General features: G+C 33.0%; 1 protein-coding gene across 1 annotated transcript in view; it reads right to left on the reverse strand.

Annotated features, from left to right (window-relative positions):
- The window catches only part of FAM227B (family with sequence similarity 227 member B), a 142,081-nt gene that overhangs the window by 13,771 nt on the left and 101,719 nt on the right, over positions 1-26,591 (reverse strand). The window contains exons 7-8 of the mRNA XM_023527838.1: positions 7,588-7,676; positions 3,908-4,070 (exon numbers count right to left, since the gene is read on the reverse strand). Coding sequence (XP_023383606.1) covers positions 3,908-4,070; positions 7,588-7,676 — 252 coding nt within the window. The remainder of the gene's footprint in view (positions 1-3,907; positions 4,071-7,587; positions 7,677-26,591) is intronic.

The raw sequence follows: 26,591 nt of genomic DNA on the forward strand, positions 1-26,591 counted from the left end.
TTTTTTTTTTAAACTTGGTCCCATTCTTCACCAGCAGAGAGGAAATTTAGCAACTTAGTCAGCAAAGTTCAGAATAGTTTCAATTAAAAGTCATCTAAAAATAAACAAAATTTCCTTTTCTCTTCTAAGAGCAAAATTTAAATACCTCAGGTATCCTGTCTCCTATTATGCCTCCATGATGTTTTTCTGTTTATAAAGTGTTCTACTAAATAAGTCTTAAATATATTTTTAAAAATTTGAAATCTGGTCCTTTAAGGAATCTTTGAGAGCCCAGCACGAGACTTATTAGGTTATTTTAGGTGACTGACACAAACTGTTTTATCTGTAATGGTGAGAACTAAAACCAACATCATTGTCAGCCCTGCTGGAGATTCTGAATTTTTCTTAGAACTTCTATTGATACACCTGCTCCACACTTCTCCCTCTTCTGGCAGAATTCTTAAGCTTTTATGCCTTCTGCCATCCTGCAACACACCAGAATGAGTGTTGATGGCCTTCCTTTTGTTTTCTCAAAGGTGGTACTAACTAAAGCTGAAGTTTGTGGTCTCTCCCTGGCCCACAAATTTGGGCCGACACAGACTTTTAATGTGTTCTCACTAGCCATCTGCCAAAGCTCACTCTTGTCATTGCCGCTGGGAGTTGGCCGCAGTTGTGACTGTGTATGTGGGTGAGGCACATGGAGCACTGGGGGTGCTCATGGGCCAGTTAGGGGGATCTCTAGGTGAGGTATCCCCAGCAGCTCATAGGCTTCTCGATGGAATCTATGACATGGTTAGTAGAATCCACATCCATTTAATGCCCTTGGGGAGGCCTATTTGCCACTCTCTTAGCCTCTGAGCCCCCACCACCAAGTCATACAGCTCACCATTCAGTACTCTGAATGGGGCAAGGGAAAAATGAGTCTTTTTTGGCAGCGACTGAACAGTTAAGGAAGCCAGGTGTTCACTGACAAGGTCTCACTTTCCTCCTCATGAAAACTCACAGGCCAAGAAGATTTCTCTTGGCCCTAAGCTGTGCCGCCTTGCAAGAAGAGCAAAGTCAAACTGTTCCTTTTACCCTCTCCAATGCGTCCACACTCATATCGTTTTGCCCGATGGTGTGCTGGAATTCTTCTGCTGGAAATCTGGACTTCCACAGTGTTTTCCGGGAGTTCCCAGACAGTGGCCAAGAAGCACTAGAGCCCATTCACAGGCCACTATAAGGTCCAAAGCTGAGACTGAGATCTGTATGTGTATTCCTGATGCACAGGTGAGTGAGACTTCTCTTGGTTCCCCTGGTGAATGCTGCCAGATCCCACAGGTTCCACAAAGGCACTTTTTGTTCATAGGTGGATGCCACATTGTTGTTGTTGAGGTGGGGAACATGAGCAAGGGATGTCTTATTCAGCCATGATGCTGATGTCATTGCTGTTCCCATGTTGTGAAATTCAAGGACTGTGCATACTTTTTTCTTGTCTCTATATTTAACTATGATGAGAACAAGCAAAAATTACTTAAGATACTTGCTTTCTCCTAAAAGATAAGACTTTGAACCAGCTAAAATAGTTTGCTCATCAAAGCTTACTTCAAGACCCTGCTTTACTGGGCCTACCAATTCAAACTTATAATATCATTAAGCTCTGCCCAATCCCAAACAATTCCCTGCCTCAAAATCATCCAGTTCAGGCCCTACAACCTCATAAACATCATCCCTGAATTTACCCATTTTGAGACACTACTAAAGCTCTGTTAAGTTGGTGTTCTCTCTTATTACAGTAAGTCTACTAAACTTTGGTCAATAGGTTACTCTGGTTGTCTTTTAGGAGAGCCGATAGCTGAGAATAGAAAAATGATGTCTATGATTTTTTTTCCTTAGTGTAGCCTCAGAAGAACACAGAAGAGTTGACAAAAGGAGACGGTGGTCATTTCAGGGAAAAATCAAGCTATTTACCAATTCATCCATTGATGATGTGGAAAGTCAAATTCCTCCAACAGAATCATATATCTCAGGATTCAAAGGGACTTGAAATTTATCTAGTCCAATCCATCTGCTTGATTGATTGATTGATACAAATGGAGGATAGGCAAAAATTGGAGTAATTTTTTCCCCCACACGGCTGAAGAGGCCTCTTCAATGGAACAAAGGATTTTAGGTTTCTTCTCCACTTCCTCAACCCCTCTCTTCATTCTTTTCTTTTTTCCGGCCTTAGTGTACCATGTCCCTGTTTTTCTTCTTTGCAGACAACTAGAGGAAACATCAGTCCTTCATCGTGTTTTGGTGAAAGGAGTCTGTGTTGCCACAGGGCTTTAAGGGCTGGGTGTTTTCAACAAAAAGGATTTTTAAAAGACCTCCCATTCGGGCAACTAACATCTGGTTTCTATTATCTAAAAGGTCTCATTAACAAATAATATTGGAATGTTCACATGCCTATTTTTGAAGCTAAAGGAAAGTGAGGGTTAATTGTTTTTGTAAATAATGGGATAAACTTTCTAGCAGTGTAGGCTTTCCTATTCACTTCACATTGAGAATTTTAGAAAGACTGAGGGAAAAAAGTATTATATGTTATTGTTATTGGAAAAATAACTAGAATGGAGTTTTCTGGTTTAGAAGTTTTTTTTTGGACATTTGTCTTTTAGCTAATTTATCATTTAAAAAATATAATTATCGGATTCTTAGTATATGTTAATTAACTCAAATGTCACTTATTTGAAAAGAAAAATACAATTGATAGTAACTTTAGTAACAATTCACAAGTTGTTACATGTTGCTGAGAAAAAGTCTATGAGTGCACATGTGACAAAGATTATTAGCAATCTTTTAATAAGTAAAAGTGAAAAGAATTTGTACATGGCTCTAAGATTTTCCCACTGGACTCTGTGTGAAAATGGAGTGTTATACAGAGCTGGCAACCTTTTATGAGTCTCAGAGTTTCTTCCTTTTTTTTTCACTGTTGACTACTTGCTCTTTCCACGTCACAGATAATTCACAACAGATGACTTCTTTGTATAGCTTTTATTTTTATTCTGGGATCGATGTTGATATATCCCACATTATTTTCAATTACAGAGTTTAATAATACACCCCTAAAAGTTTTTACATATGAAAGTCTGTATTTGCATGTGTGATGGTCGGAGTGTGTGTTTATAGTAATACAATGCACTCATTATGACACTGCACTGAGTCCAGATTTTTTCTAAACTGCAACTGAATGTGAATGTCCTAAACTTAAGTTAGAAATACAGATAAAGCCTATAGACTTTGTTTTTTAACAGAATCCACACAAACTACACTAACATTTTGTTCCTGAGTTTTTTTTGTTTTGTTTTTAATAATTTGTGTTTTACATGGAAAAAATGGTTGGATTTTTGGTTACTTCTATGTTAGTTTACTCTCGAGGACATAAAGGACTTGAAATGGTTTATAAAAATGCAGATAATGTGAGAAGGGAAAATTAGGAGCTCCAAATATATTTTGCACAAGATTCTACATAGTTTAAAGGTGCACATAGAAGTCAAAGTTTTTTCCCATTTTACTTATAACTTTAATACTATGTGATCAAGTTTTTTAAAAAAATTCAAAGATCATTCATAAAAATATTCAGTTTCTACTGATAATGATTTAATGCACAACTCAGTAAAGAAGTTTATCTTTTTCTTTATAAATGGACATTAAAAATTCTCTCAGAATCATGAACACCCTGGTGAGTACAACTACATTTACATTATATTATATGTAAAATCATAGTCTTAAATCTAAATGAGAAAATAATTTAACTGAACATGTTACAAAAGTTTTGAACATAATTAAATGCTAAATAAAAACATTGGCTGAAAAATGCTTTGAGTTTTTTTGTTAATTGAGACTTTTAGTTAAAAGTTTTGACTATTTTAGAAACATCTCATTATAGCAAAGCTTAAAAAAAAAGGATATGGTTCTCGCAATATTGCAGTGAATTTCATCTTGCTTTTTCTAGGGGCTTTGGAAATGCCAGCTAGTTCATGCATCTTAAGATAATGTAAAATTAGTGGACTCTGACTTCCAATATTTAAGAGTACACGGTAAAACTCTGGACCAGGACTACAATAATGGGACTGTGAGAGGAAGAAAAAAGTCAAGTCAGTTATTACTTCTGTATGTTTTTAAAGAACATTTAAAGAAAACATAACAGCATTATAGCTATAAATAATATTACTATATAATATATTAAAATAAATAAAAGTAAATTCTGCAGAACACCTTTTTAATTAAAGAAATTTACTAACTATGAGTCTATGAGTAATTTCATAAAGCTCTCCTATCCATTTGCTTTATCAGCAAGCTTGAAGATTGGTCAATAGAGATTATTCTATCTGAAGAATAGGAAGAAAAACAAATAAAGAAAAATTAATAGAGCCCTAGAAAAAGGGACAGGAAAATATATATGAAGAAATAATGACTAAAACTTTCCAAATTTTATGAAAAACACATCCAAGAAGCTTAACTTCAGGTAGGATAAATTCATACCTAGACATAGAGTCAAAGTACTGAAAGAAAAGAAAAATGAGAAATCTCAAAAACAGTAAGAGAAAAACAACATATAAGGAAACCTTAATAAGATTAATAGCTAAATTCTTATCAGAACAAAGGGGTCAGAGGCAGTTAGATAACATAATTGAAGTGCCAATGGAAAAAACGGTTGACTACGAATTTTATGTCAGGGAAAAAATAACTATAAATATAATTAATCCAAGATTCTATTACTGGTTTCTTGTGGGAGACAGGTTCATTATAGCAACTACTCATATGTTGACTTTTCTTAATTTTTGGAATGTCTAGATTAGAGATTTATTATTGATTCCATTTCCTGTGGGGAAATAAGATTTTATTCTCATTCGCTTTTACTGATACATAAAATTCTCTTGTGTTTATTTTGCTAATGGTCACTTTTTCATTGTATTCATTCATAGCTGCCTGAGAATTATTTTAAAAAGTGGGACTATGATAATCGAAAGCAATTCTTTGATAGTGAAAACTTAATGTCAATATCAGATGTATTTTCTACGTTATACATGATTTCCTTCATCTTAATTGTGCATGACAATTTACATCAGGTTATATCTAGCCTGATTTTTAAATTGCATGCAAAACCAGGCCAAGCTCCATTTAAATTAAAAGGAAATTTTGCCTGTCTCAAAAGAACATTTTATGACCCCTTTTCTGGCTTTTGCCTTGAGTATTGTAAGATAGAAACTCTAGCTTACTGAGGTACTAGAAATAGACATTTCTGTTAGTTTTTCCTGCAGTTATCAGTTTCTAATTTAGGAAAACCACAGTTCACAGCTCTTTCTTCCCTAATCCCTGATTTTTAAAGAGTAATTCAACCAGGCAAGAGCAGAACGAGGTATTAAATACAGTGTTTTGTATAGCCTCAGCCATTTTCTTAGATACTTTAAAGCAAAAAGTCCCCTGTTGCCCAAAGAACTCTTGCTAGAGACATTCAAAAGAACCGAAATCATTAACAGAAGCCCCATTGCTTCCATTCACTTGATAGGACAGAAAATTGTCAGAGAACTTTGATTCCATAAAGAGGAATTTATAGTCAAAAATCAACTTAGTACTAAATTTGAAGAACCAAACAATCCTATAAGAAGAATCCTTTGGAGTCACAAGGGATGATCCAGAAAGCCCAAGGGGTTGTTTTGGTGCTCAGTTTTTTTCTCTGATTTATTAAAGGGTGATTGCTGACAATGACTACAAAGTGAAACTTTGATTTTTTGAGGTTTTAATGTGTGTCCTGCCAATGCTCATATGGATATTAGGAAACCGGAGGCACCTCGTCAGCATTTAGACAACCTGGTGCTTAAAAATTCTTCTTTATGTGAAAGTGAAACCTGTCTCCCTATAGTTTTCATTCACTGGTAAAAAAGTAAAGAACTTTTGGTTTGTATTGGTAAAAAACTTTTTTGAGCCACACAGAAAATGTCTATTCCTGCTTTCCTACAGTAGCTGTCTACATATTTGAAAAACAGTTAATAAGGCCTCCAGTATTTTTTCTTTTCTAGTAGAAATGTCTTTAAATATTTTGGCCATTGCTCAAACAATATGGCTTCATCATCCTGGTTATATTCTGTTCAGAATGCTTCTGTTTGTCTACACCCTTTACAATGCAACTCTCCAAAATGAATATAATACACAGTTATTGTTGAATCAGCATGGAATAAAGTCCATATGTCTATTTAAATAGCCCAAGAATACAGTAGAGTTTGGAGTGAACAACATTCTACAGTTGATACATACAGAACTTACTGTAAAAAATGGTTTCCAAGTCTTTTCAGATGTTCCTAAGACAAAGGTTTTTGTTCTATATTTATGCAGTTTTAATTTTGGACTTTTACACCTTTTCCGCAATAGAAGTTTATCTTCTAAGATTAGGCCTATTACTCTAGACTGTTGTGAACTTTGGCCATCCAATGTATTCATAATTCTTCCAAACTTTATGACTCCTACATTTGTAATAAAAATGGCAACCATGTTTTTATCTAAGTTGTTGATTTTTATCCAAGTTACTGGCTCTGTGTGGGACAGAGTCAACAATGCAACACTATGGAATATTACCAAAGATGTATCTGCAATTTGCTTTCTATCTTTTAATAGTGTCATCTAAAAAAAGGTTGTTCAATCAGTTACAAATCCATCTGTCCACATTTATTCAACTTGTAAGCAAGGTATAAAAGGCCATTTTTAGTGCTTGCTGAAGATCAGATATATAATTTCTATTACATTTCTCTCATTTCTAAATCTAGCAATCTTGCCTCCCCTCAAATCATGTAATATTGTCATTTATTCCTAGAGATCATCAGTTTCTATCCTAGTACTTATAAACCATCCTTGGTAGCACTGTAAAAGCTGGAAGAGATTCTATATATCTGGATTATTAGAAAGCAAGAAATATGTGAATACCAACTTTCAGAAAGTGGTTTTTATATAAGGATAATTTAAAATTTAAAATAATGGTCAGATTAACTAGGTAATTCAGACAAAATTTTAGCAACACATTTAACACACTTAATTGTCTAATTAAGAGATCATACTCAGAATTTCAAGCCATTAACCTCATCAAATCTTGGCTAAAGCAACGCAAGGTGGCAAGTCTATAGGATCTCTGTTTTGGAGGCACCTTCAGGAAAGTGGAGAAACACAGCATTTAAGACTTAAGAGCAACAGTATCTACACGTAGTCAGCTATTCCAGGACTCTGACTTAGGAAGCGAGGATAGGTCAACCATTGCTGAAAACTCCTTTGACGTTTTCTCTACAATTTCTACTGATGCTTATTGAGATCAGAGCCATGTTTTATGTCAGTTGAAAGACAGGCAGTACCAGAAGCATGAAAAAGGACAAATGCTGCGTTTTTTTTTTTTTTTTCTTATTAGAGATGAGAATTTTTCAAAAAAAAAAACTTCTTAATTTTAAGATTAACCTCTCCAATAAATCACTTTTGATGATTAATTTTTCTAAAATATATATCAAGAATGAAATAACCAACATTGCCTATGTGAAGCTGTATAACTAATTATACTCCAAATTAAAGAAGTAAGAACATTAAAAAAAAAATTAGTATATTCCAAACCTTTGTTGTTAGTCTTGACTCTTCCTTAGATACAGACACTGTATTTGCTCTTGGATTTTTTAAAATTTTCTTCATATTGAAGTCTATAGCTAAAACATAAAATAAACATTTTCTTAAATTTTGGTATTTTTTTCTTCAGAAAAAGGCATGGTATCCCTTATTTCTCCTAACATTGTGCCCTAAACATGAAGAAAGGCAAAGATGGATGAGAGGTGTTTAGGGTATTGTCATAGCTTGCCCCAGTGAGAATATATAAATATTCCATCTCATTTTTACTTAATAGGGCTTTAGAGTTTATAAAATTCATTCACTTACATTATCTCATGTCATCTTCGCAAACTATTCTGTGAGCTAAGTAACATTTCCCATAATTTACACATGAGAAAACTAAAGTACAGGAAACTCTACCACTTGTTCTAAGATGCCATTTATTAAAAGTAAATAGAGAGGATGTAGGCCTAGGTCTTTGGCTTCTGAGTCTAGAGCTCTTTCCATTACCCTCTAGTTAAATGTAAAGGAGGCTTGGGGCTCTGAATGTGAGTCCACCTTTTCTGTATACTGACAACACACTAGATAAGGAGAGATTTGGTAATTTTTCCTTGCAATCATCATGAATATAACTGAGGATACCTAGGGAATCTTGCCACACCTTAAAAGAAAGGAGAACCATAAGATTTAATCGACTACGTCAATCAGCCTAAAAGCTAGCTATTAAAAATATCTGAACAAACAGCAGAGAAAACAGATGTTCTGAGAGGTTTGTAGTAGATTCTGGTACTGATTATCATCATCAGTTACAAAGTAGACTAATTAGATCTAGAGGTATGATGTTGATGAAAAACCTCTGAGGAGCTGAAGAAAGTCACTTGGATTAATTTTTGACATTAGACATTAAGAGACATTAAATATTAGCCTGAAATACTAGAGGAAATTGAGCATTTATCTTTGGTAGAGATTAAAAAATTGGTTAGCAAGGGATCTTCCTTTAAAAATTTTGTGGCACCAAGGTTAGATTAAATTGGAGTTAGAATGTGCAAGAAAGGTAGTAAGCCACATATTTTCTTTTCTGAGACTATGTCTTACAGAATCTCCTATATAAGTATGAAAGAACATATGTACAAGTTTATTGATTGGGACATAATTTGTAAAATTTAGAGATTATAAATGACCCATGTATTTAACAGTCAAGTACTAGTTAAATAAATTAAGGCACCCCCCCATTTGAAGGAATACTATGCAGCTATAAAAAAATCCAGGAAGATCCTCATACTTATGAAAAGAGATCTATAGGTCATATCATAAAGTAATAAAAGCAAGGTGCAGACTAGCATATAGGTATATTATCTGATTGACTGCATACAGTATGCTACCTTTAGTATAAAAGAGAAAATAAGACTATATATTGTATTTGCTTTCATTTGTATAGAGAAACACTGGAAAGATAAGTAAGAAACTAATACAAATATTCTCTCTGGGAGGAATAATTAAAAAATAAAACTTGCTCAATTTTGAATCATTCTTTAATACAAATTTAGGTGATATTACTTAATTTCTAGTTTTATGAATAGATAATAAAAAAGGACCTGTACTTCATGTCCACTGTGCCCACAATAAAAACCTTACTTTTAAGATCACTTGATTTAGGCATTTTTCTTAACATTTTGGGGAGGTTACTTACAGCACTTTTTCTGTAAACTATATCTGTGTCTTCAAGGACCAAATCATTGCTCAGACAACTTATAGATATAAAACACAAAGCATTTCTATGGTTTTTGTATGAAGAGCTAAGTGACAAATATATAAAATGAGGAACTGGTGTATTTATGAACTAAGGCTCTGTGGCATCAAACATTACAAATTTAAAACAAGCGTTTAAACTTGGCTTGATTAAAGGTATTGTTGAAGAAATTTTAAGTTTTTCCTATAGAATGAAAAACATTTAAAAAATCAACCACTAAATGGGTTCTGAAGCAAAAATCAGAACATATTGCTTTGTTCAGAGCAAAAATAACTAAAATAGAGATTAAAAAGATAATAGGAAAGATCCATGAGAATAAGAACTAGTTTATTGAAAAGATAAACAAAAGACAACCATTAGCCTAAATTACCAAGAAGAAAAGAAGACTCAAAATCAGAAATGAAAGAGGAAACATTACAACTGATACCACAGAAACACAGATTATAAGAGAATATTAGAAATAATTATATGCCAACAAATTGAATAACCTAGAAGAAATGGATAAATTTCTAAAACATATAATTTAACCAAGACTGAATCAAGAAGAAATAGATAGCCCAAAAAGACCAATAATAGACCAATAAGGAGATTGAGGTGGTAGAAAAAAATCTCCTATCAAAGAAAAGCTCAGGACCAGGTGGTGTGATGGCTGAATTCTATCAAACATTCAATGATGAGTTAATACCAATTCTTGAAAAACACTTCCAAATAGAAGCAGAGGGAACACTTCCAAACTCATTTTATAAGGCCAGCATCATCCTGATACCAAAGCCAGATAAAGCACAAAAAAAGAAAACTATAAGCCAATATCTCTGATGAACACAGATGCAAAGTTCCTCAATAAAATACTAGCAAACCAAATTCAACAACACATCAAAAAGATTATACACTATAACCAAGTGAGATTTATCTCTGGATTCAAGGTTGGTTTAACATACGCAAATCAATTAATGTGATACATTACATAAACAGAATGAAAAATAAAAACCACATGATTATCTTAATCGATTTAGTAAAAGCATTTGATGAAGTTCAATATTCATTTATAATAAAAAAGAAACTCTCAATGAAATAGGTATAGAAGAAAATGTCCTTAACAAATAAAGGCATTTATGAAATAGCCATAGCTAACATTATAATCAATGGGGAAACACTGAAAACTTTTCCTCTACTATCCAGCACAAAGCAAGGATGCCCACTGTTGCCACTTCTATTAAACATAGTAATGGAAGTACTAGCAAGAGCAATCAGATAAGAAAAAGAAATAAGAGTCACCAAAATTGGAAAGAAAGAAGTTAAATGATTTCTGTTTGCAGATGACATAATTTTATATGTAGAAAACTCTAAAGGCACTATTATTAGAATAAACGAATTCAGTAAAGTTGCAGGATATGAAATCAATATAAAAAATTAGTTGTGTTTTTTCACAATAATCTATTCAAAGAGGAAATCCGAAAAACAATTCCATTTATAATAGCATCAGAAAGAATAAAATATTTAGGAATAAATTTAACCACAGAGGTGAAAGATCCATACACTGAAAACCATAAAACACTGATGAAAGAAATTGAAGAAGACATATATGGAAAGATATCTCATGTTTATAAATTAGAAAAATCAATATTTTAAAAAATGTTCATTTAAATAGTGATATGCAAATTCACTGTAAATCCTATCAAAATTCAAATAGTATTTCCCCACAGAAATAGAAAAACTACCATTTAATCTAGCAATCCCCCTTTTGGGTATATTCCCAAAGTAAATGAAATCATTGTATGAAAGATATCTGCACTCCCATGTTCATTGCAGCATTATTCATGGTAGCCAAGACATGGAAACAACCTAAGTGTCCTTTGATGGATGATTGAATGAAGATGATGTGGTACGCACATACAATGGAATATTACTCATCCATAGAAAGGACGAAGTACTGCCATTTACAACAACATAGATGGATCTTGAGAGTATCATGCTATGCTAAATAAGTCAGAAGGAAGAAGACAAGAATCATATAATTTCACTCATAAGTGATATAAAAACAGAAAGCAACAAACTCATTGACACAGATAACAGTTTGGTGGTTACCAGAAGGAAGAGAGGATTGAAGGAGAACAAGAGGGTAAAGAGGGTCAAATATATGATGATTGAAGGAGACTAGACTTTGGATGATGAGCACACAATGTACTATACAGATGATGTATTACAGAATTGTACACTTGAAACTTAAATAATGTTATTAACCAATGTCACCCCAATAAATTTAATGATAAAAAAATATTCAAAGGGATGTAAATTATAACATAGGAAATATAGTCAATAATACTATAATAACTATATATGGTGTTAGATACTAGACTTATTGGGGTGATCACTTCATAAGTTATATTAATGTCTAATAGCTCTATTGTACACTTGAAAATAATATAAAATTGTATATTAAATATCATTAAAAAATAATTTAAAAATTGTTTAGGTTTTAGATCCAAGATTTAAAAAAATAAGACAATAATATCTATTGCAGTGTTAATATTTTTCTTAAATCTTTCTCTTTACTTTCTTGCGATGTTTTGTACACTCTCTATTGTTACGTTGATAGGATGTTTTTTAATTTATTGGCATATTCATTTATTGGGACAATATTTTACATGTATTAGTCTATAAATATTATTCCATTTTTCAAACCATGGCTACTTTTTCTTTGAAAAATATCACAGCTATATTCATGGTAAAAGTTCCACTGAAAGCAGAGAATTTAGAGACCTTGAGATTCCTCTAAAAATGGCTCTGAAGGTATTTATTTCCTCTCTGAAGATGCCTCCTAAGACAACTCCACTCAGAGTTTAGGAGGGTTCTCATCCAGGCTAGGTCTTTTCCAATCCCACTCACCAAGAGTATGGATATAACTCCCACTTGACTGATAATTTAAAGCAGGGGTGACCAACCCCCATGCTACAGACCAGTACTGGTCTGTGGCCTGCTAGGAACCGGGCTGCACAGCAGGAGATGAGTGGCAGGCAAGCAAGTGAAGCTTCATCTGTATTTGCAACACTAGTATCACTGCCTCAGCTCCACCTCGGATCATCAGGTATTAGATTCTCTTTGGAGCACTGGTCCCTGATGCCGAAATGGTTGGGGACCACTGGTTTAAAATACACACATGTGAAATTAACCTGCATTCCTGAAGCAGAGTAGTGTATTAGTTAAGCAGGTAGACCTTGGAGTTAGAAGAACACAGATCTAAATGCCATCTCTGCCATTTGTAGACTAAAGAACCTTGGGAAAATTAATTTCTTTAAGCTTCTGTTTCTTCAAATACAATTTGGAGATGATAATAATTAGCTTATAGACTTGTTAACTGAATAAAAATGAAATCATAAATGCGAATCACAGCAACTGACTCATGATAAATGTTACATGTTTATCAATATTGTTATCAATATATTTCTTAAGGAGTATAAAATTCAAACTCACTATTACTTCATATTTATAAAAGCTTTGTTGAGAAAAACATGTTGTCAACATTGAGGACTTATTGAATTTTATTTATTTCTTTAGAAAATCTGAGACATATTCTTGAATTGAGGTAGGCCAGCAAAGAGCTAGATATTAGAACTGAATTTTTCTGGCACCTATAGATCTATTTTTACCACATTGTGATTTGTCTTTACACCCTTCATCAATACAGTGCAATGTTATAGACTCAACTCTGGCTGTATTTACTATGCCAACATAGTTCATTACATTACACAGAGCTTCTCTAGGGAGAGTGTGGTCATCAATTGTGCTGTATAGAAATAGTCACCTTTTCATCCTTCCAAAGTATATAGTAGGACTGAAAAACTCTATCCTCTTTGAAGATAAGTACGGTCATACGGTCATGTAGCTTGCTTTGGGCAACGAAATAATAAAATTTGAGTTGAAATGATGTTTTTTTTTTTGTTTTGGGTTTTTTTTTTTTGGAATGAAGATTTAAGAGCCAATGCTCAGTTCCTTGCATTCTCTTCCCACTGCTGCAGTAATGATGGTGAATGAGATGGAGGTTCTTTCAGTGTAGATGTCTGAGTTACTACACGAATAGAGACCTGAGCCTATATGCAATGCATACACAGTGTGAGTAAAAAATAAACCTTTGTCAGCATAAGCCACTAAGATTTTGCTGAAGTTGTTACTACAGCATAATTTAGCCTAGTCTGGTTGATATAGGAATTTACAGGAAAAAAAAAATTATCTAGTCTTAGTATAAGGAATAGATGTACTTCATGTGCACAAATGGTTTATTTTTATTTTATGGGAACTGCTCAATTATGTTCGTGAAATTGTCATTTCTTATCCTTTGCAGCTCGAAAGCTTAGAGTCAACTATATTTGTGAGCAGAGTCTGGCTAAAGTATAAGATTTCTCAATAGAATTTTACTTTCTAACCTCATTTCAGACTTTTCTTATTATATATCATTAATGTCTAGCCCTCTTTTCCTTATCTGCTTATTTAATGTGCTGTTTTATGCTGTTGTATTGAATACATTTATGTACAGCTGGATTTTCCCAAAATCCTTTTAGGAAAAGATGGGCACATACATAATTAAATACATGCTTAAGTATATTGCCTATTGTTTTAAACAAAGGGTTTGAACATGTGATATAAAATATGAACTGACCTGTGTGCTTTACCACATATTTTATTATCCCTTTCTTGAAATGGCCTAACAGGTAAGATACCACTGTTAACCTGGTAAACTCTGCCCTTAGGAAGAGCACAGAATTAGGATTCAGAAATTTAAATTCTAGGTTTAATTTTTCCACAGACTATACATGTAGTTTCCAGCAATCTCCTTTCCACTTGAGTTTCAACTTCTTCATTTGGAAAAGTGAGGTCTTCAAAGCTTTTTAAAATTTATATTCAAATTAACCCCTAATTTTAAATTATATGAATTAATGCATGAAGAAATAGAGAGTAATCTATCTCAATTAAGTGGGGAAAAGAAACCACAAATATGATTTCTTGAGCCTAAATCTGCTATTTTCCATTCATTCATTTATTCATGAATTCCTTCAAGAAATATTTTTTATAGACTACGTGGTAAACACTATAAGGTTCAAGAGAAGTAAAAGATACAGTTCTTCGCTTCAGTAGTCAGTTATAATCAAACAGGTTGATAAAACATATACAGGTAATACTTGTGAATAATTCGACATATTACAGAAAGTTACTACGAAATAAAGATGAAATAAAGATGTAAATAAAGATGTAAATTGTATGAGAAATAAAATTTTTAGGATGAGACAGAGATCGTTTGTGAGACGAAGTTGTCAGAGAAGGCTCACTTAAAAACTAATTAGATTTGTGAGAATCCAGGCATAGAAAAAGAATTAGGCTAATGGAGTGTATATAGGGGTGAAATTGTGTAACAAGGCATTTGGGCCAGACCTTGAAAAGACCACCCTGGTTGCAGGAAAAGGTTACCTTAGGAAATGTTCTAAGAATATGGAGAAGAAAAAGAGCAAAGGAGGTTAAGATGAAGTAGGTATCCTAGTGTAAGCAGATTTTTACTATGTGTTTGTCAAGAAATAATGGATTGAACTCAAAACTTTGAGGATGACTAAAATAATTGGTGGGTAATTATGAGTTCATTTAAGTACTATAGTTGCTTAACAAATGATGTGAGTGATGTGGTTTTACCCTTAAGTCATAAAGTTGTTAAGGAGCTTAATTATTTCAAATTATTATGAATTTTATAAATGAAACAGGAATGGATTAACCCTACCACTACAAAAATGATGGAGAAAAGAGAAGCCAAGGAATGTATAGTTACCTATTACTATAGAGGAATAAAATGGAGTATTGTCAACTTAAAAATTCAAAACCTCATAATAATGAAATCAAAGTGGTAAAGAATTCATATTTTGGTGAGGTCAGTGTTATGCATGATTTGTATGAAATATATACGTTTCTTTCAAAAAGTGGGTAGAGGGGTCAACTGTAGTGGGAGAAAACTTGCAAGAGCTCATTGTGTTTTCCTCTTGGTGTAAATGTTATATGGAGGGTGCTGTGGTTTACCCATATCATTTCCTCTTTGTTTGGAGCCATTGTGCTCTAATGGGAAAAATGCTAGCAGAAGTTCTAGTGACGCAGTGTCAGTCCCCCACCCTTTCACCAAACTCTTTCCATCAGAATGTTTACTGTAAGTTAGATTTCTGTACTGAACAAAAAAGCTTGCATTTTATTCCATTATTTTAAAAAAAATAAATTATAGGCTCTCAAACCTCTTCCATGGGTGGATTCTCAATATTCACCACTAACAATACGCCTTAAAATAAGTCCGTACTCCAAGATCAAATTTGCAATATTTGTTTCTGCTTTTAATTAAACTAAGCTCTTCTAAGTGAATGAAAAATTAATAATTAAAATGAATGATTAGAATAAGAATTGTCTCTTATAAGGCTGGTAATCCCAAATTCTTTGATCTGGCTACCACTAAGCTCCTACTCTGATTAACTTAATCCAAACGTAATCAAATCAATCATACCAAGAGAAAGAATACCATCAGAAGTTTCATTTGCAAGACCACAAGACACTAACAAAATCTATGGAAGGTTTGAATTAGTTAGTACCTTGGGAAGACCTGTCATTTTTAATGGCACTTCCTTAGAGAGAAGGACTGAGTGCAACTATAACATGATCTAAGAACAAAATTTATTTTAAAAATAATTGGTACCACTATATTACAGTCAAAAATGCATGGGAAACAATAGAATGGTATATACAGCATTGCCCTTCAAACATTCGAGGGCATCAGAAATACCTGGGAATCTTCTTAAAATGCAGTTTTTGATTTTGTTATTAGTTCTGGGGTCTAATGACATCATCACAGGTGTTGATGATGCTACTGGTCCATGGAGTTGCCTTTTCAGTAACAAGGGAGTAGGTAATACAGAGCTGAAACAGTTCCTCTCTAACGATGTGACTTTGAACTTGTGCCCTCAGCTGGAAAATGGTACCATGAACAATCTCATAGGATCACTGGAGGAGTAAGGGAAATTATGTTTGTGAAATGCTAAGCTAAGCAAAATTGACCTTAGATAGGAACACAGAGGAGAAAGCAGAGAATATAATAGATAATGCTGGTAATTGAGTAGATAGTGGTGGGAGTTTGTGGAAGTTCTCATTGCTTTAATGTTATCATTGAGGTAGAAAGCAAAATCACTCTGAGGCTGAGGATAAGAGAAGTGGTGCTAGAGGTTGAAGAGAAAAACGGTGAAAATAGTTGTCTTCATAAGTGGGAGAAATAAGGGACTAGGGAATATAGTATAATTATCTGACAGAATTAAGGCTCATTTGCCTTATGTAGTTATGAATTAAAAGTGAAACTAGTCAGCATGTTTGTATGTTTCCTCTATGTATATTTACCTGCACACTTTCAGATGTGGGAAAAGTGGATTATTATCTTTAATTAGGTTTATGGCTTTGTCAATTAACTGATAAAGTAGAGAACTGGAAAAGGAGTTGAAGATGAATACAAAGGAACAACTACAACTATTGACCACAGTATTTAATAAGAAGGGAAGCGAGAACATCACTGGTGGGAGGGTGAGTCAAAAAAGAATACGATCTATATATTGCCGAGATTTCATTTATGACTTAGTATGTGGAAAAATTTTTTTAAATGTTCCATTGTGTACCTACACTTGAGAGGAAGGTATAGTCTTGATTTGTTGAATGCAGTCTCTCTCTCTCTCTCTCTCTCTCTCTCTCTCTCTCTCTCTCTCTCTCTATCTCTCTCTCTCTCTCTCTCTCACCATTGCTTCTTTTTAAACTTTCCTAGGAAGTTTTGTTTTGGGTATTTCCTTTGTTGTAAGAAGAAAAAAAGATGCTTTAAAAAATTTACTTGAGACTTGCTTTGAGTAGGATGCAGTAGATCTTATAGGCTAATGTTTCCAACTTGATGATTAGAAAAATTTGGGTAAATTACAAAAGTGCTACTTTTAAGGACATTAGAAACAAAACAGGTTAAAATTCCAGAAAAGGGATAGGCCTTCCCATATGAACCGACAATCTCCAGTTAGTTTTATCTCTTGAATACATTTATGGATTTGGGGTACTGCTGAGGATCAAGCTTGGCATAGGCAGAGCTATTCTACTAGAGAAGAGGTGATGCATTAGAGCTTTAGACACTTATGTAGGTTGGTGTAAAATCTAGACAAGCCCCATGTGCATGGCAGCTAATTTTTACAATGGGAGATTTGCTGAGTTTTGTGGTGGTATTGAAGGATGGCGCAGGGCTGGACCAGAAACTTCTGAAAGCCTGCATGAAGTCTCTTATAGTTCTTAAATAGTGACTAGGAGACAAAGTTTCACAAACACTTGGTTGGTTTTTCCCTTGGGACAATATATCATATTTTGAAGATGTGTGTTATTAGAAGTTAAAGAATTAAGCTCAAAATACTTAAAGACAGAATTAACTCTCCCTCAGTATTTCATGGCTGAGGATACAGAGACTTCATAGGTTCTTCTTTTTTTAAAAAAAAAAATTTTATTATTAGTTTCAAGTATACAGTACATTGGTTAGACATTTATATAGTTTATAAAATAATCCCCCTGATTGCTCTTTCTCTCCTCTGGCTCTATACCTAGCCATTACAAAAGCCCATAAAGGCCACACTCAAAGAATAGGGAATTACCAGAGGTGGCCTAAGTTTAGCAAAAGCATAATCCAGCTGTGATTCAGCTCAGTAACTAATTAAATCATGGTATTCAGTCCCTCATCCTAAATGGGAAAAGGGAAAACCATCTTTGGAGGAAAATATCATTTGCAAAGGTCCACAGTTATTTTATACACAATGCTTAGTGTACAATAAAAGACTGCAGGATAAGCAAAGGGCATGATGGAAACAGATATGTAGAGTTAGGAGACAAAAGGCTTCAACATAATTTTATAAATATTTTCAAGAAATTAAAAGAAAAGAATGAAATGCAAAATTTCACTAATAATTAAGATATATAAAAATAATAAAATATATGTTCTGGAAGTGATAAATACTATGTCTGAAATTAAAAACTAATTGAATGTGTTTAACAGAAGACAAGATTAATGGATTCGAAGGAAGTCCAAAGAAAATATCAAAGTGAAACACACGCATGAAATGGAAAGAAGAAAACAGTATAAAAGACGTGGGTTATGGGAGTCCTGATGGAGAGGAAAAAGATTGGGGCAGAGCAACATTCGAAGAGATAATGATGGAGAAGTTCCCCAAACTGATGAAAGGGATCAACCCACAGATTTTAAAAAGTTTAGCAAATTCCAACACTATAAATATAAATAAAACCCCACCTAAGCACATCGTACTCAGACTGCTAAAAACCAGAAATGAAGGAAACAATTTTAAAAAGAACTAGAGAAAAAAAAGATGTATTATACCTTCAAAGGAGCAACAGTAAGATTTTTAAACAGAAATAATGGAAACTAAATGACATTTTTAAAATGACACAAAAAAACAAAAACAAAAATAAAACTCACATCAACATAGAAATACGCCTTTAAATGTGAAAGTGAAATACATTTTCAGACATAAAGTAAAAGGACAGAGCATTCAGTACGTTTGAGTTTTCTTATATCATTCTCGTTATGTCCCAGGTAACACCATTACTTAGTGTGAGAAATTAACAGGTTACTTACTTAATCTCTTAACTCTTCATTTATAAAACAGAAATAACCATTCTATTAATTTTAAAGCATGCTAGGAAGCTTTAGTGTGATCACGAAAATGTTTAATAAACTTATCTCCACAGAGAATTAGTCATTACTATGATAACTTGGTTTATAGTCCATTTACTATTTTTCTCCTTGTTTGAACACAGCGCTCCAAGCATTGTCCAACAAGCACATTGAGTGGTTGGTTACTTCTTGTGTCCTGAACATGTTGCACCTATTAAAATACAGCTTAAAATTTCTTTAGCTATTTGGTGTAATCAAATTAGTGTAATCAAATTACACTAATTTATATTGTGCTTGCAATTAATCAATTGGGGCTTTAAGAAATGTATTACTATGCAGCCATATCTCTTCCAAATTTCATCTTTATAGCAGACTTTCGGATCCACCTGTGGTGCTTCATATTTATTCCTATTACATTTCATGTTGTCTGAGTCAGGCGATTGTTGAGAACCTAACTGGTTCCTGATTCTGTTTTATATCGTGTTGGCTATATCTTCCAGCTTTATGCTAATGGTTAGTCTGTTTTACATATAATCCATATCCTTACCAAAATAATAAATGTACAGAACAAAACAATAGGAGGGTCGTAGGTGTACCACTAGAGAGCTGTCTCCAGGTTAATGCTGATATGTTAAATAACAAACTTTGGATATTGTCACTAAATTGTTACAAATCCACAATTATCCAGTCCTTAGTTCTCTGTTTGTCTATAATATCATGACATATTTTGTCTAATCGCTTACAGTATTCTCCTGATATACTCACTCTAGTAGGCTTATTGAAGAAAAGAAGAGGACAATCCTTCTTATAGTGCAAGTTGAAACAAATATCTATCTAGCTTCATTGTACATTAAGCTATCTACAAATAAAAGAGTTTGGAGAAGTTCAATTCTGAAAACTATTTTTTAAAATTATATTTAAAAATATTTGTTTCTATTATTTTGGTTTGATTCTTTGGGGGCTTCAATTTTGTAGAGTATCTTAGCCTATTTTAACTATCATTTTCTCTGTGTAATATTCAAAATCTTTTCTTGATATCCATTTTGCTCATTTTCCCTTTTCCGCTATCTTTACTATCTTTTCATCAGTGTCTTATTCTCTCTTGGATTTCTTCCAATTTGATTTTCATGTCCGTCGATGGCTTTCTATTTTACATCTTTTCAATATGACTCTTCACTAAACCTTTGCTTTTATGCTGCGCTTTTCATTTGTAGAAGTACATCATTAGAATGTGTGGCAAAATATTTAGTCATAATTTTCTTCTATGCCATGGTATCATTTTTCAGGAGAATGTCCTTCATCTGCCATTTGTTTTTCCTGTTCCTTTCCCCCTCTCTCCTTATTATTTTCTTGTTTTGGGAAATCTTTCTACCTGTTTTGTGGTATCAAGTTTTATTTATCTCCGAATTTCACCATTGAAAGTAACATTTCAATGGAATTATTATTGTTTGTCCTCCTTGTTGCTCTGGGACACCTTCTATGAAGAGAAGGGAGACATAGCGACTTGATGCCACCATCTTCAAACCAGCACGCTCTCCAACTTTTTATCTTGAAAAATTTAAAACTTAAGAAACGTAAAATTATGACAATGTAATACATCAATGACTTTTGTTTAGATCCACCACTTTTCAATATTTTGCCACATTTGCTTTCTCTGTATTTCTTCAGTTAAATCATTTTGAAAATAAGTTGTAGACTCTGCTAGCATTAAAAAATTAAGCAAATAAAAAGCATTTAAATATCTATGATTATTACCATGTATGCCTATGCATAGTTTATGTTCCCCAGAGACAGACTCTGTGCCAAGAACTCTGGTGCAAGCAGGTGATTGGGAGGAGCAAGGTACATGGGCTGAGTAGGGAAGAACTGATACAGGGAAAGAGAGGTGGCCAATGAAAGATGCAGTATCAAGCCAACTACTACAGTGGGTGACTGCAGCATAATCCCCTAGGGAAATTCTGGGAAAACAGTACAAAACACATGCCTCAGAATTTTCCCAGCCAAAGATGGGAGTGAATGGAAGTCATAGCATTTATTAACTCTCTCTCATCAGTCATTGGTTAAAGAATTTCCCTCAGAGGGTATTGATTCTGGCCCTCCATGTGTGGTGTGAGCAAAGTGAGTTTTGGTAGCCCTTCAACCAATACACAGCTGCTGGCTGATGGAAGGCAGGCTGATCTGTAGGGAGCACCTATATTTTTCATAGCTAATTTAACACCTTCGAACAAGAATTTAGGACTAAAACTGTTTAGAAAGATGCATTTGTGAAATTATTAAAATATAAAGACATGTAACAGGCAAAGAGAATCTTGGTAGGAGCAATTATTAGATTGAGACTAGCTGTCACCTTTAATTCTACAGCTGTCATCATATAAAATTTTCTTTTTTTTCTCTTATTATATTGACTAAAACCTGCAGTAACTAAGTTGAATCAAGCAGTGACTCTCTTTTTAGTGTGTCACGTTAAATATGATGTTCTGCAGGTATGAAGTTTTCCTACATTTTAACAAACTAAATTTATTTCATTTTTAAATTAAGAATGAATATTGAATCATGTTAAATATAATTTTTTTTGGTATATAGTTAGATGATCATTTTGTGTTATTTAATTTTGGGTCTGTCTTTTGCAAACAGCATAAAGCCAGATTTTTATTTCTGTATTACATGTTTAATTTTAACCATTTCTTAGGGTCTGTCTTTTGGTATGAAAATTTAACACTTTCTTATTATAATGACTAATGTGTTCAAAATTATCTTTTTCAACTTTAATTTTTCTTCCTCTTTCAAACAAACTTTTTAGTTTTTTCTATTTTACTTTCTTATTATATTGCTTTCAATTACTGTTTTCTTCATCTGCTTTGGAAGTTATGGATTCCATTTCTAGTCTTCTAGGGCTTAATCTAAAATAGCATATTTTTATCAACATCTAGAATATATTGATATATCTATTCTCCCCCTGAATAAAGTAATAATCTCAGCAAACTTATTTTTCTTCTTGCTAAACCTCTACCTCCCGCCACCTCCAATGTTGTAATAATTTGAGATTTTGATTCAACAGCGTTTTAAAATTTTTTAAGGTTGAGATTTAAATATACACTTAACTAGTTTTTTAGTCTCCATTGTTTACCTCATTAGAACTAATGTATGTGTGTATCTGTGCATGTATTTATTTATTTATGAGGTAAAATTTACATACTCTAGTTTTCACCCTTTTTGGTTTACGGTTTTATAAATTTTGACAAAAGCATATGGTTGTATAACCACTTCTACAATCGAGGTATAGAACAGTTCCATTACCTAAATAATCCTCTTGTGCTCCTATGTAATCAACAATACCCCCTACTGCAGTCCCTGGCAACCACTGATTTGTTTATTGTACCTATAGTTTTTGTCTTTTCCAGTATGGAGCCTTTTGGGTCTGGCTTCCTTTACTTTGCATAATGAGTTGTGATTTGTGCATGTATTGTATATATCAGTAATTGGGTTCTTTTTTTATTTAGTATTTCATCATTGTTTTTTGTATCCCACATTTTCCTCTTGGAAACATTTTTTATTTTGCCGCAGTAATTCTTTCAGAGAGGGTCTATAGCTAGTAGACCTTTGAAGTTCTTGTGTGAAGACACTTTCATTTGAACTTGCATCTGATTGATATTTTGACTGGTGTATATTTTGGTTTAATATCACTTTGTTCAGACATTTGTATTTCAGCACTTACTTCTAGCACCAAATGCTGCCTAATGATATATCTGATGCCAATCTGATTCTAGTCCCTTTATAAGCAATTTGTGGAACATTTAGTTTTGAAATTTTCAGAATTTTCTCTTGATTGTTTTAGTTCGGAGGTCTCAACAAGATGTGGGTCTTTACTCATTATGCTTGGCCCTTGATGAGTCTTTTCAATCTGAATTTTTATTAAACTTGTGTTCTTTGTTCTCTCTCTTTCTTCACATTCTCTTCTGGGACTCTTTTTGCAGTGAAGAATGAACTATTCGAATTAATCTTCCATTTAACATTTCTCTATTTTCCAACTCTGTATTTTTGTTTTACTTTTCAATGCTGATATTCCAAATTGTTTATTTGTTCTTTAGCCACATTTAGTCTATTACTTAACCATTCTGCTAAATTATTTACTCAGTCATCATATTCTTGATTCCTAAGAACTATTGTTTTCTGCTCCTTTTCTTGTGATTGTGCTTTTTAAAAATGAGGCAACGTAATTTCAAACAAGCTTCATGAAGCAAGTATCATTTTTCTTGATAGGGGTGGGGAAATTACCATGGTATTTAGTACCAAACATCAGAGTCTGATATACAGTAGGTGTTTGTTCAGTGATATCTATTAAATAAATGAGTATAAAAATTCTTGTTACACTTTGAGATAAATATTTTGTATCTTTTTCTCAAAGGTCAGTTTTTTGGTGCCTTCACCTCAATCCCTCTCTTCCATGTTTTCTCCAAATGTCTGTCATCCTTGGTCTAACAATGTGAGTTCAGCATTATAGCTTACTATTATAGGTGACTGGCATGAATTTCCTCTGGATCTGGATAGGTGTTTTTCTCAGCAAGTTTCCAGAATTGGATGGCTTTCGATATATTTTCTGCAATGTGAACCAGCTATGTCAACTAGCATACTTCACTCTAAGGTGCTGCATACTTGAAGTGATGCATATTAGGGTCACTCTCATCCTCATTATAAAAATAAATCTTATATTGAAGACAATAATAATTAAGAGCTCAGGAAGCTCCAGATTAACTGTCCCAATTTATAAAAACTTTATTACCTTGGGAAAGTGACTTAAAACTCTCTTGCGCCTCATTTCCTGATCTGGAAAATGAGGGTAAAAGAATACTTGTACTCTTTTCTTGCTTAACTATCTTTTATTAAATAAAAATTAGAATGAAACGAGATATGTAAAGTTTAGAATAGTGCATGACATAATTATTATTGTCATTATCATTTTCCTTTTGGATAGAATTATCTCCCATTTAATTTTCCTGCAGTGTCTCCTGTGGAGGTCTGAAAGTGTCTCAGATTTTGTTCCACTTCTCTTTCTGTTCTGGCAAATCATACCTAATACTAGTTTCATCATTTACAAAATGAGGATAAAAATAATACCAGCTTAACTAGAATACATTATTTAATTTTATAAAATATTTAGAAAATTGCCTGGCATATAGTGCTGTGTAAGTATTTGATAAATAAAATAGAGAAATATGTCAGCAGATCAGTTTCTTTCTGTTTCTTACTATATTCATCTCTGCCTTTTCTGTTTATTAGGCTCATTTAGGCTCTAAACATTATTTTGCTCTTGTTTTCTTTTAGGCTTACCTGCCACTATAATTATCTAATCATCATCTTCTTTTAAAACTCACTCCAGAGCCTTTAAAATACAGCCCCCCACACTTTTTTTTTTGCATCTGGTCTTTAGCACTTTAGGCTTCTTTAAAAGAAAATGGTCTACGCATTATTGAGCCCCTACTATGAGCCACAGCAGGAGCTCTCTTGTTTCATTCTTGCAACAACCGATAAGGTAGATAGGTATTATTAATATTCTTTTTACTTAACATCAAAGAAGTTAAGTAACTCACCTACGATGTACAATTACTAAGAAGGCAATAATTCACATCCAGATAGATCTGACTGCAAATATACCATCTGAATCCTGAAAGCACTTCACAGCCAGTTGTCCCATGTTACCTCTAAACAGCATATCCTCTCATACCGTGCAGAGCTTTTGTTATAATTTTCAGTAATGTGTCCATTAATATTTATTTGCCGTTTCTTAGTGGTTCTAATTCTCTTTTGTCTTTTTTTTTAGCACATAGGTTTTGCTATCTTCTTATACTCATAACACTTTGTACACATCATTTAACTTGTGAACTCTCAAAAATGAATTGCTATGAGAAGAATATATCATTTTCCATTTTTAATTTCCAGGATCTCTTATTTTGAAAAAAAAAACAAAAACAAAAACAAAAAACTACAAGCATGAACTTTATTTAAATGATTACCCATATAAATCTCACTTCCATAAACTTTATTAAAAAAAAAAAGCCTGCCTAGTTAGACTACATGAATAGCTCTATTAAAATTATTGAATAAAAGTTAAAAGAGGTTGCATCATTAAGGGCCATTTTTTGAGAATTGTTTGTCTTCTATAATATGAAGTTATTCTCAAGGGAATACTGATTAGAATAGAAAACAGATGTGTTTTTTAAGACCAAACTGAAAAAAATGATAAACAAGTAAATTAATATGAAAATGACCAAGGGAGGTTTCTAGAAACTTGAAGCATGGGTGTGATAGAAAAAGGCATGTGTGTGCATGTGTATATATGTGCATATATAGGAGAGAGGGAGGGAGGAAAGGGTGGGGGGAAGAGAGAGAGAGAGGAGAGAGAATAAGAAGAGAAAGGGAAGGAAGATTGATAAGATAAGAAACAATTTCAGAATTCAAAACATAACAAATCCAGTTCCTAAATGTTTGTAAATATTTAGTATCACTAAAGAAATAACATAATTTAATTTTACCTGTAACCAAGAAAGTAAAATACAGAGACAAGGTAGTCTCTCAGTCTAAAAGGGACAAATTAAATACGCATAAATTGAGGACCCTTGTTGAGAGAAAAAAAAATTCCCCTTTAAATTAAAAATATGACATGTTCTGGGTGGAGTAAAATAATCCAGAAAGTTTATATTTTTCATTTCTTATTTTTCACCTTATTTGAGGATTAAAAAGAACAATGTTTTTGATAATTTTGAGTTTGCATGTCAGTTTTATATTTGATTGTATTAGAAATAAAGTATAGTTATTACCCCGATATGTCAATATCCTGAGTGGAATAAAATGGAATAGAAGGCATGAAGGAAGCAGTTAAAGGAAAGAAGGATTATGTCATAAATAATTTAATTATCATTTTAAAATTAGTCTCTAATCGCCCTTTTAGTTGTACTAAGAACTGGAATTATCCTCTTTTATTTATCCAAGGCAAAAATAATAAACTGAAATGTTATCCTAATAAACCATCATATCTTAGGATAATTTAAAATAGAGTAAAACTTCATTTATTTGGCGTCCCTTAATTCAGAATTTGTTACCATTTAAAGTGAGTTTGGATTGAAATTTGTCATTTTGCTTTGCAGGTATTTCCAAGATAGTGCAAATTAACAGAATAAATCAGTCGTCATGGCAGAATTAAAAATATTTGAGAGAGAACAATTTTCAAACATCTTTCAGTACTTTCATGTCCACATCTGCAGATTAGCTGAAAAGCTATTTCCACATTTTTCTTACTGATTCAGTTAAGGCAGGTGACAGTTTGATTTATTATACATGTAGTACTTGGCATTAATAAACATTATTTCTTATAAGATATACTATATTTTTGGATTTTTTCTAATTCAGAAATTTTCTCAATTCATGATATGATACTTCCAACTTCCAAACTACTTAGGCTAGGAAATCAAAACTATAGTCATGTGCAGCCAAATAATTCTATTAGAAAGAAATCTGTCTTTTGTTGTTTTTCTGGCCACTATGGAATGACTGATATGATTG

Source organism: Pteropus vampyrus, unplaced genomic scaffold (genome assembly GCF_000151845.1).
Source record: "Pteropus vampyrus isolate Shadow unplaced genomic scaffold, Pvam_2.0 Scaffold19, whole genome shotgun sequence".
Classification (NCBI taxonomy): domain Eukaryota; kingdom Metazoa; phylum Chordata; class Mammalia; order Chiroptera; family Pteropodidae; genus Pteropus; species Pteropus vampyrus.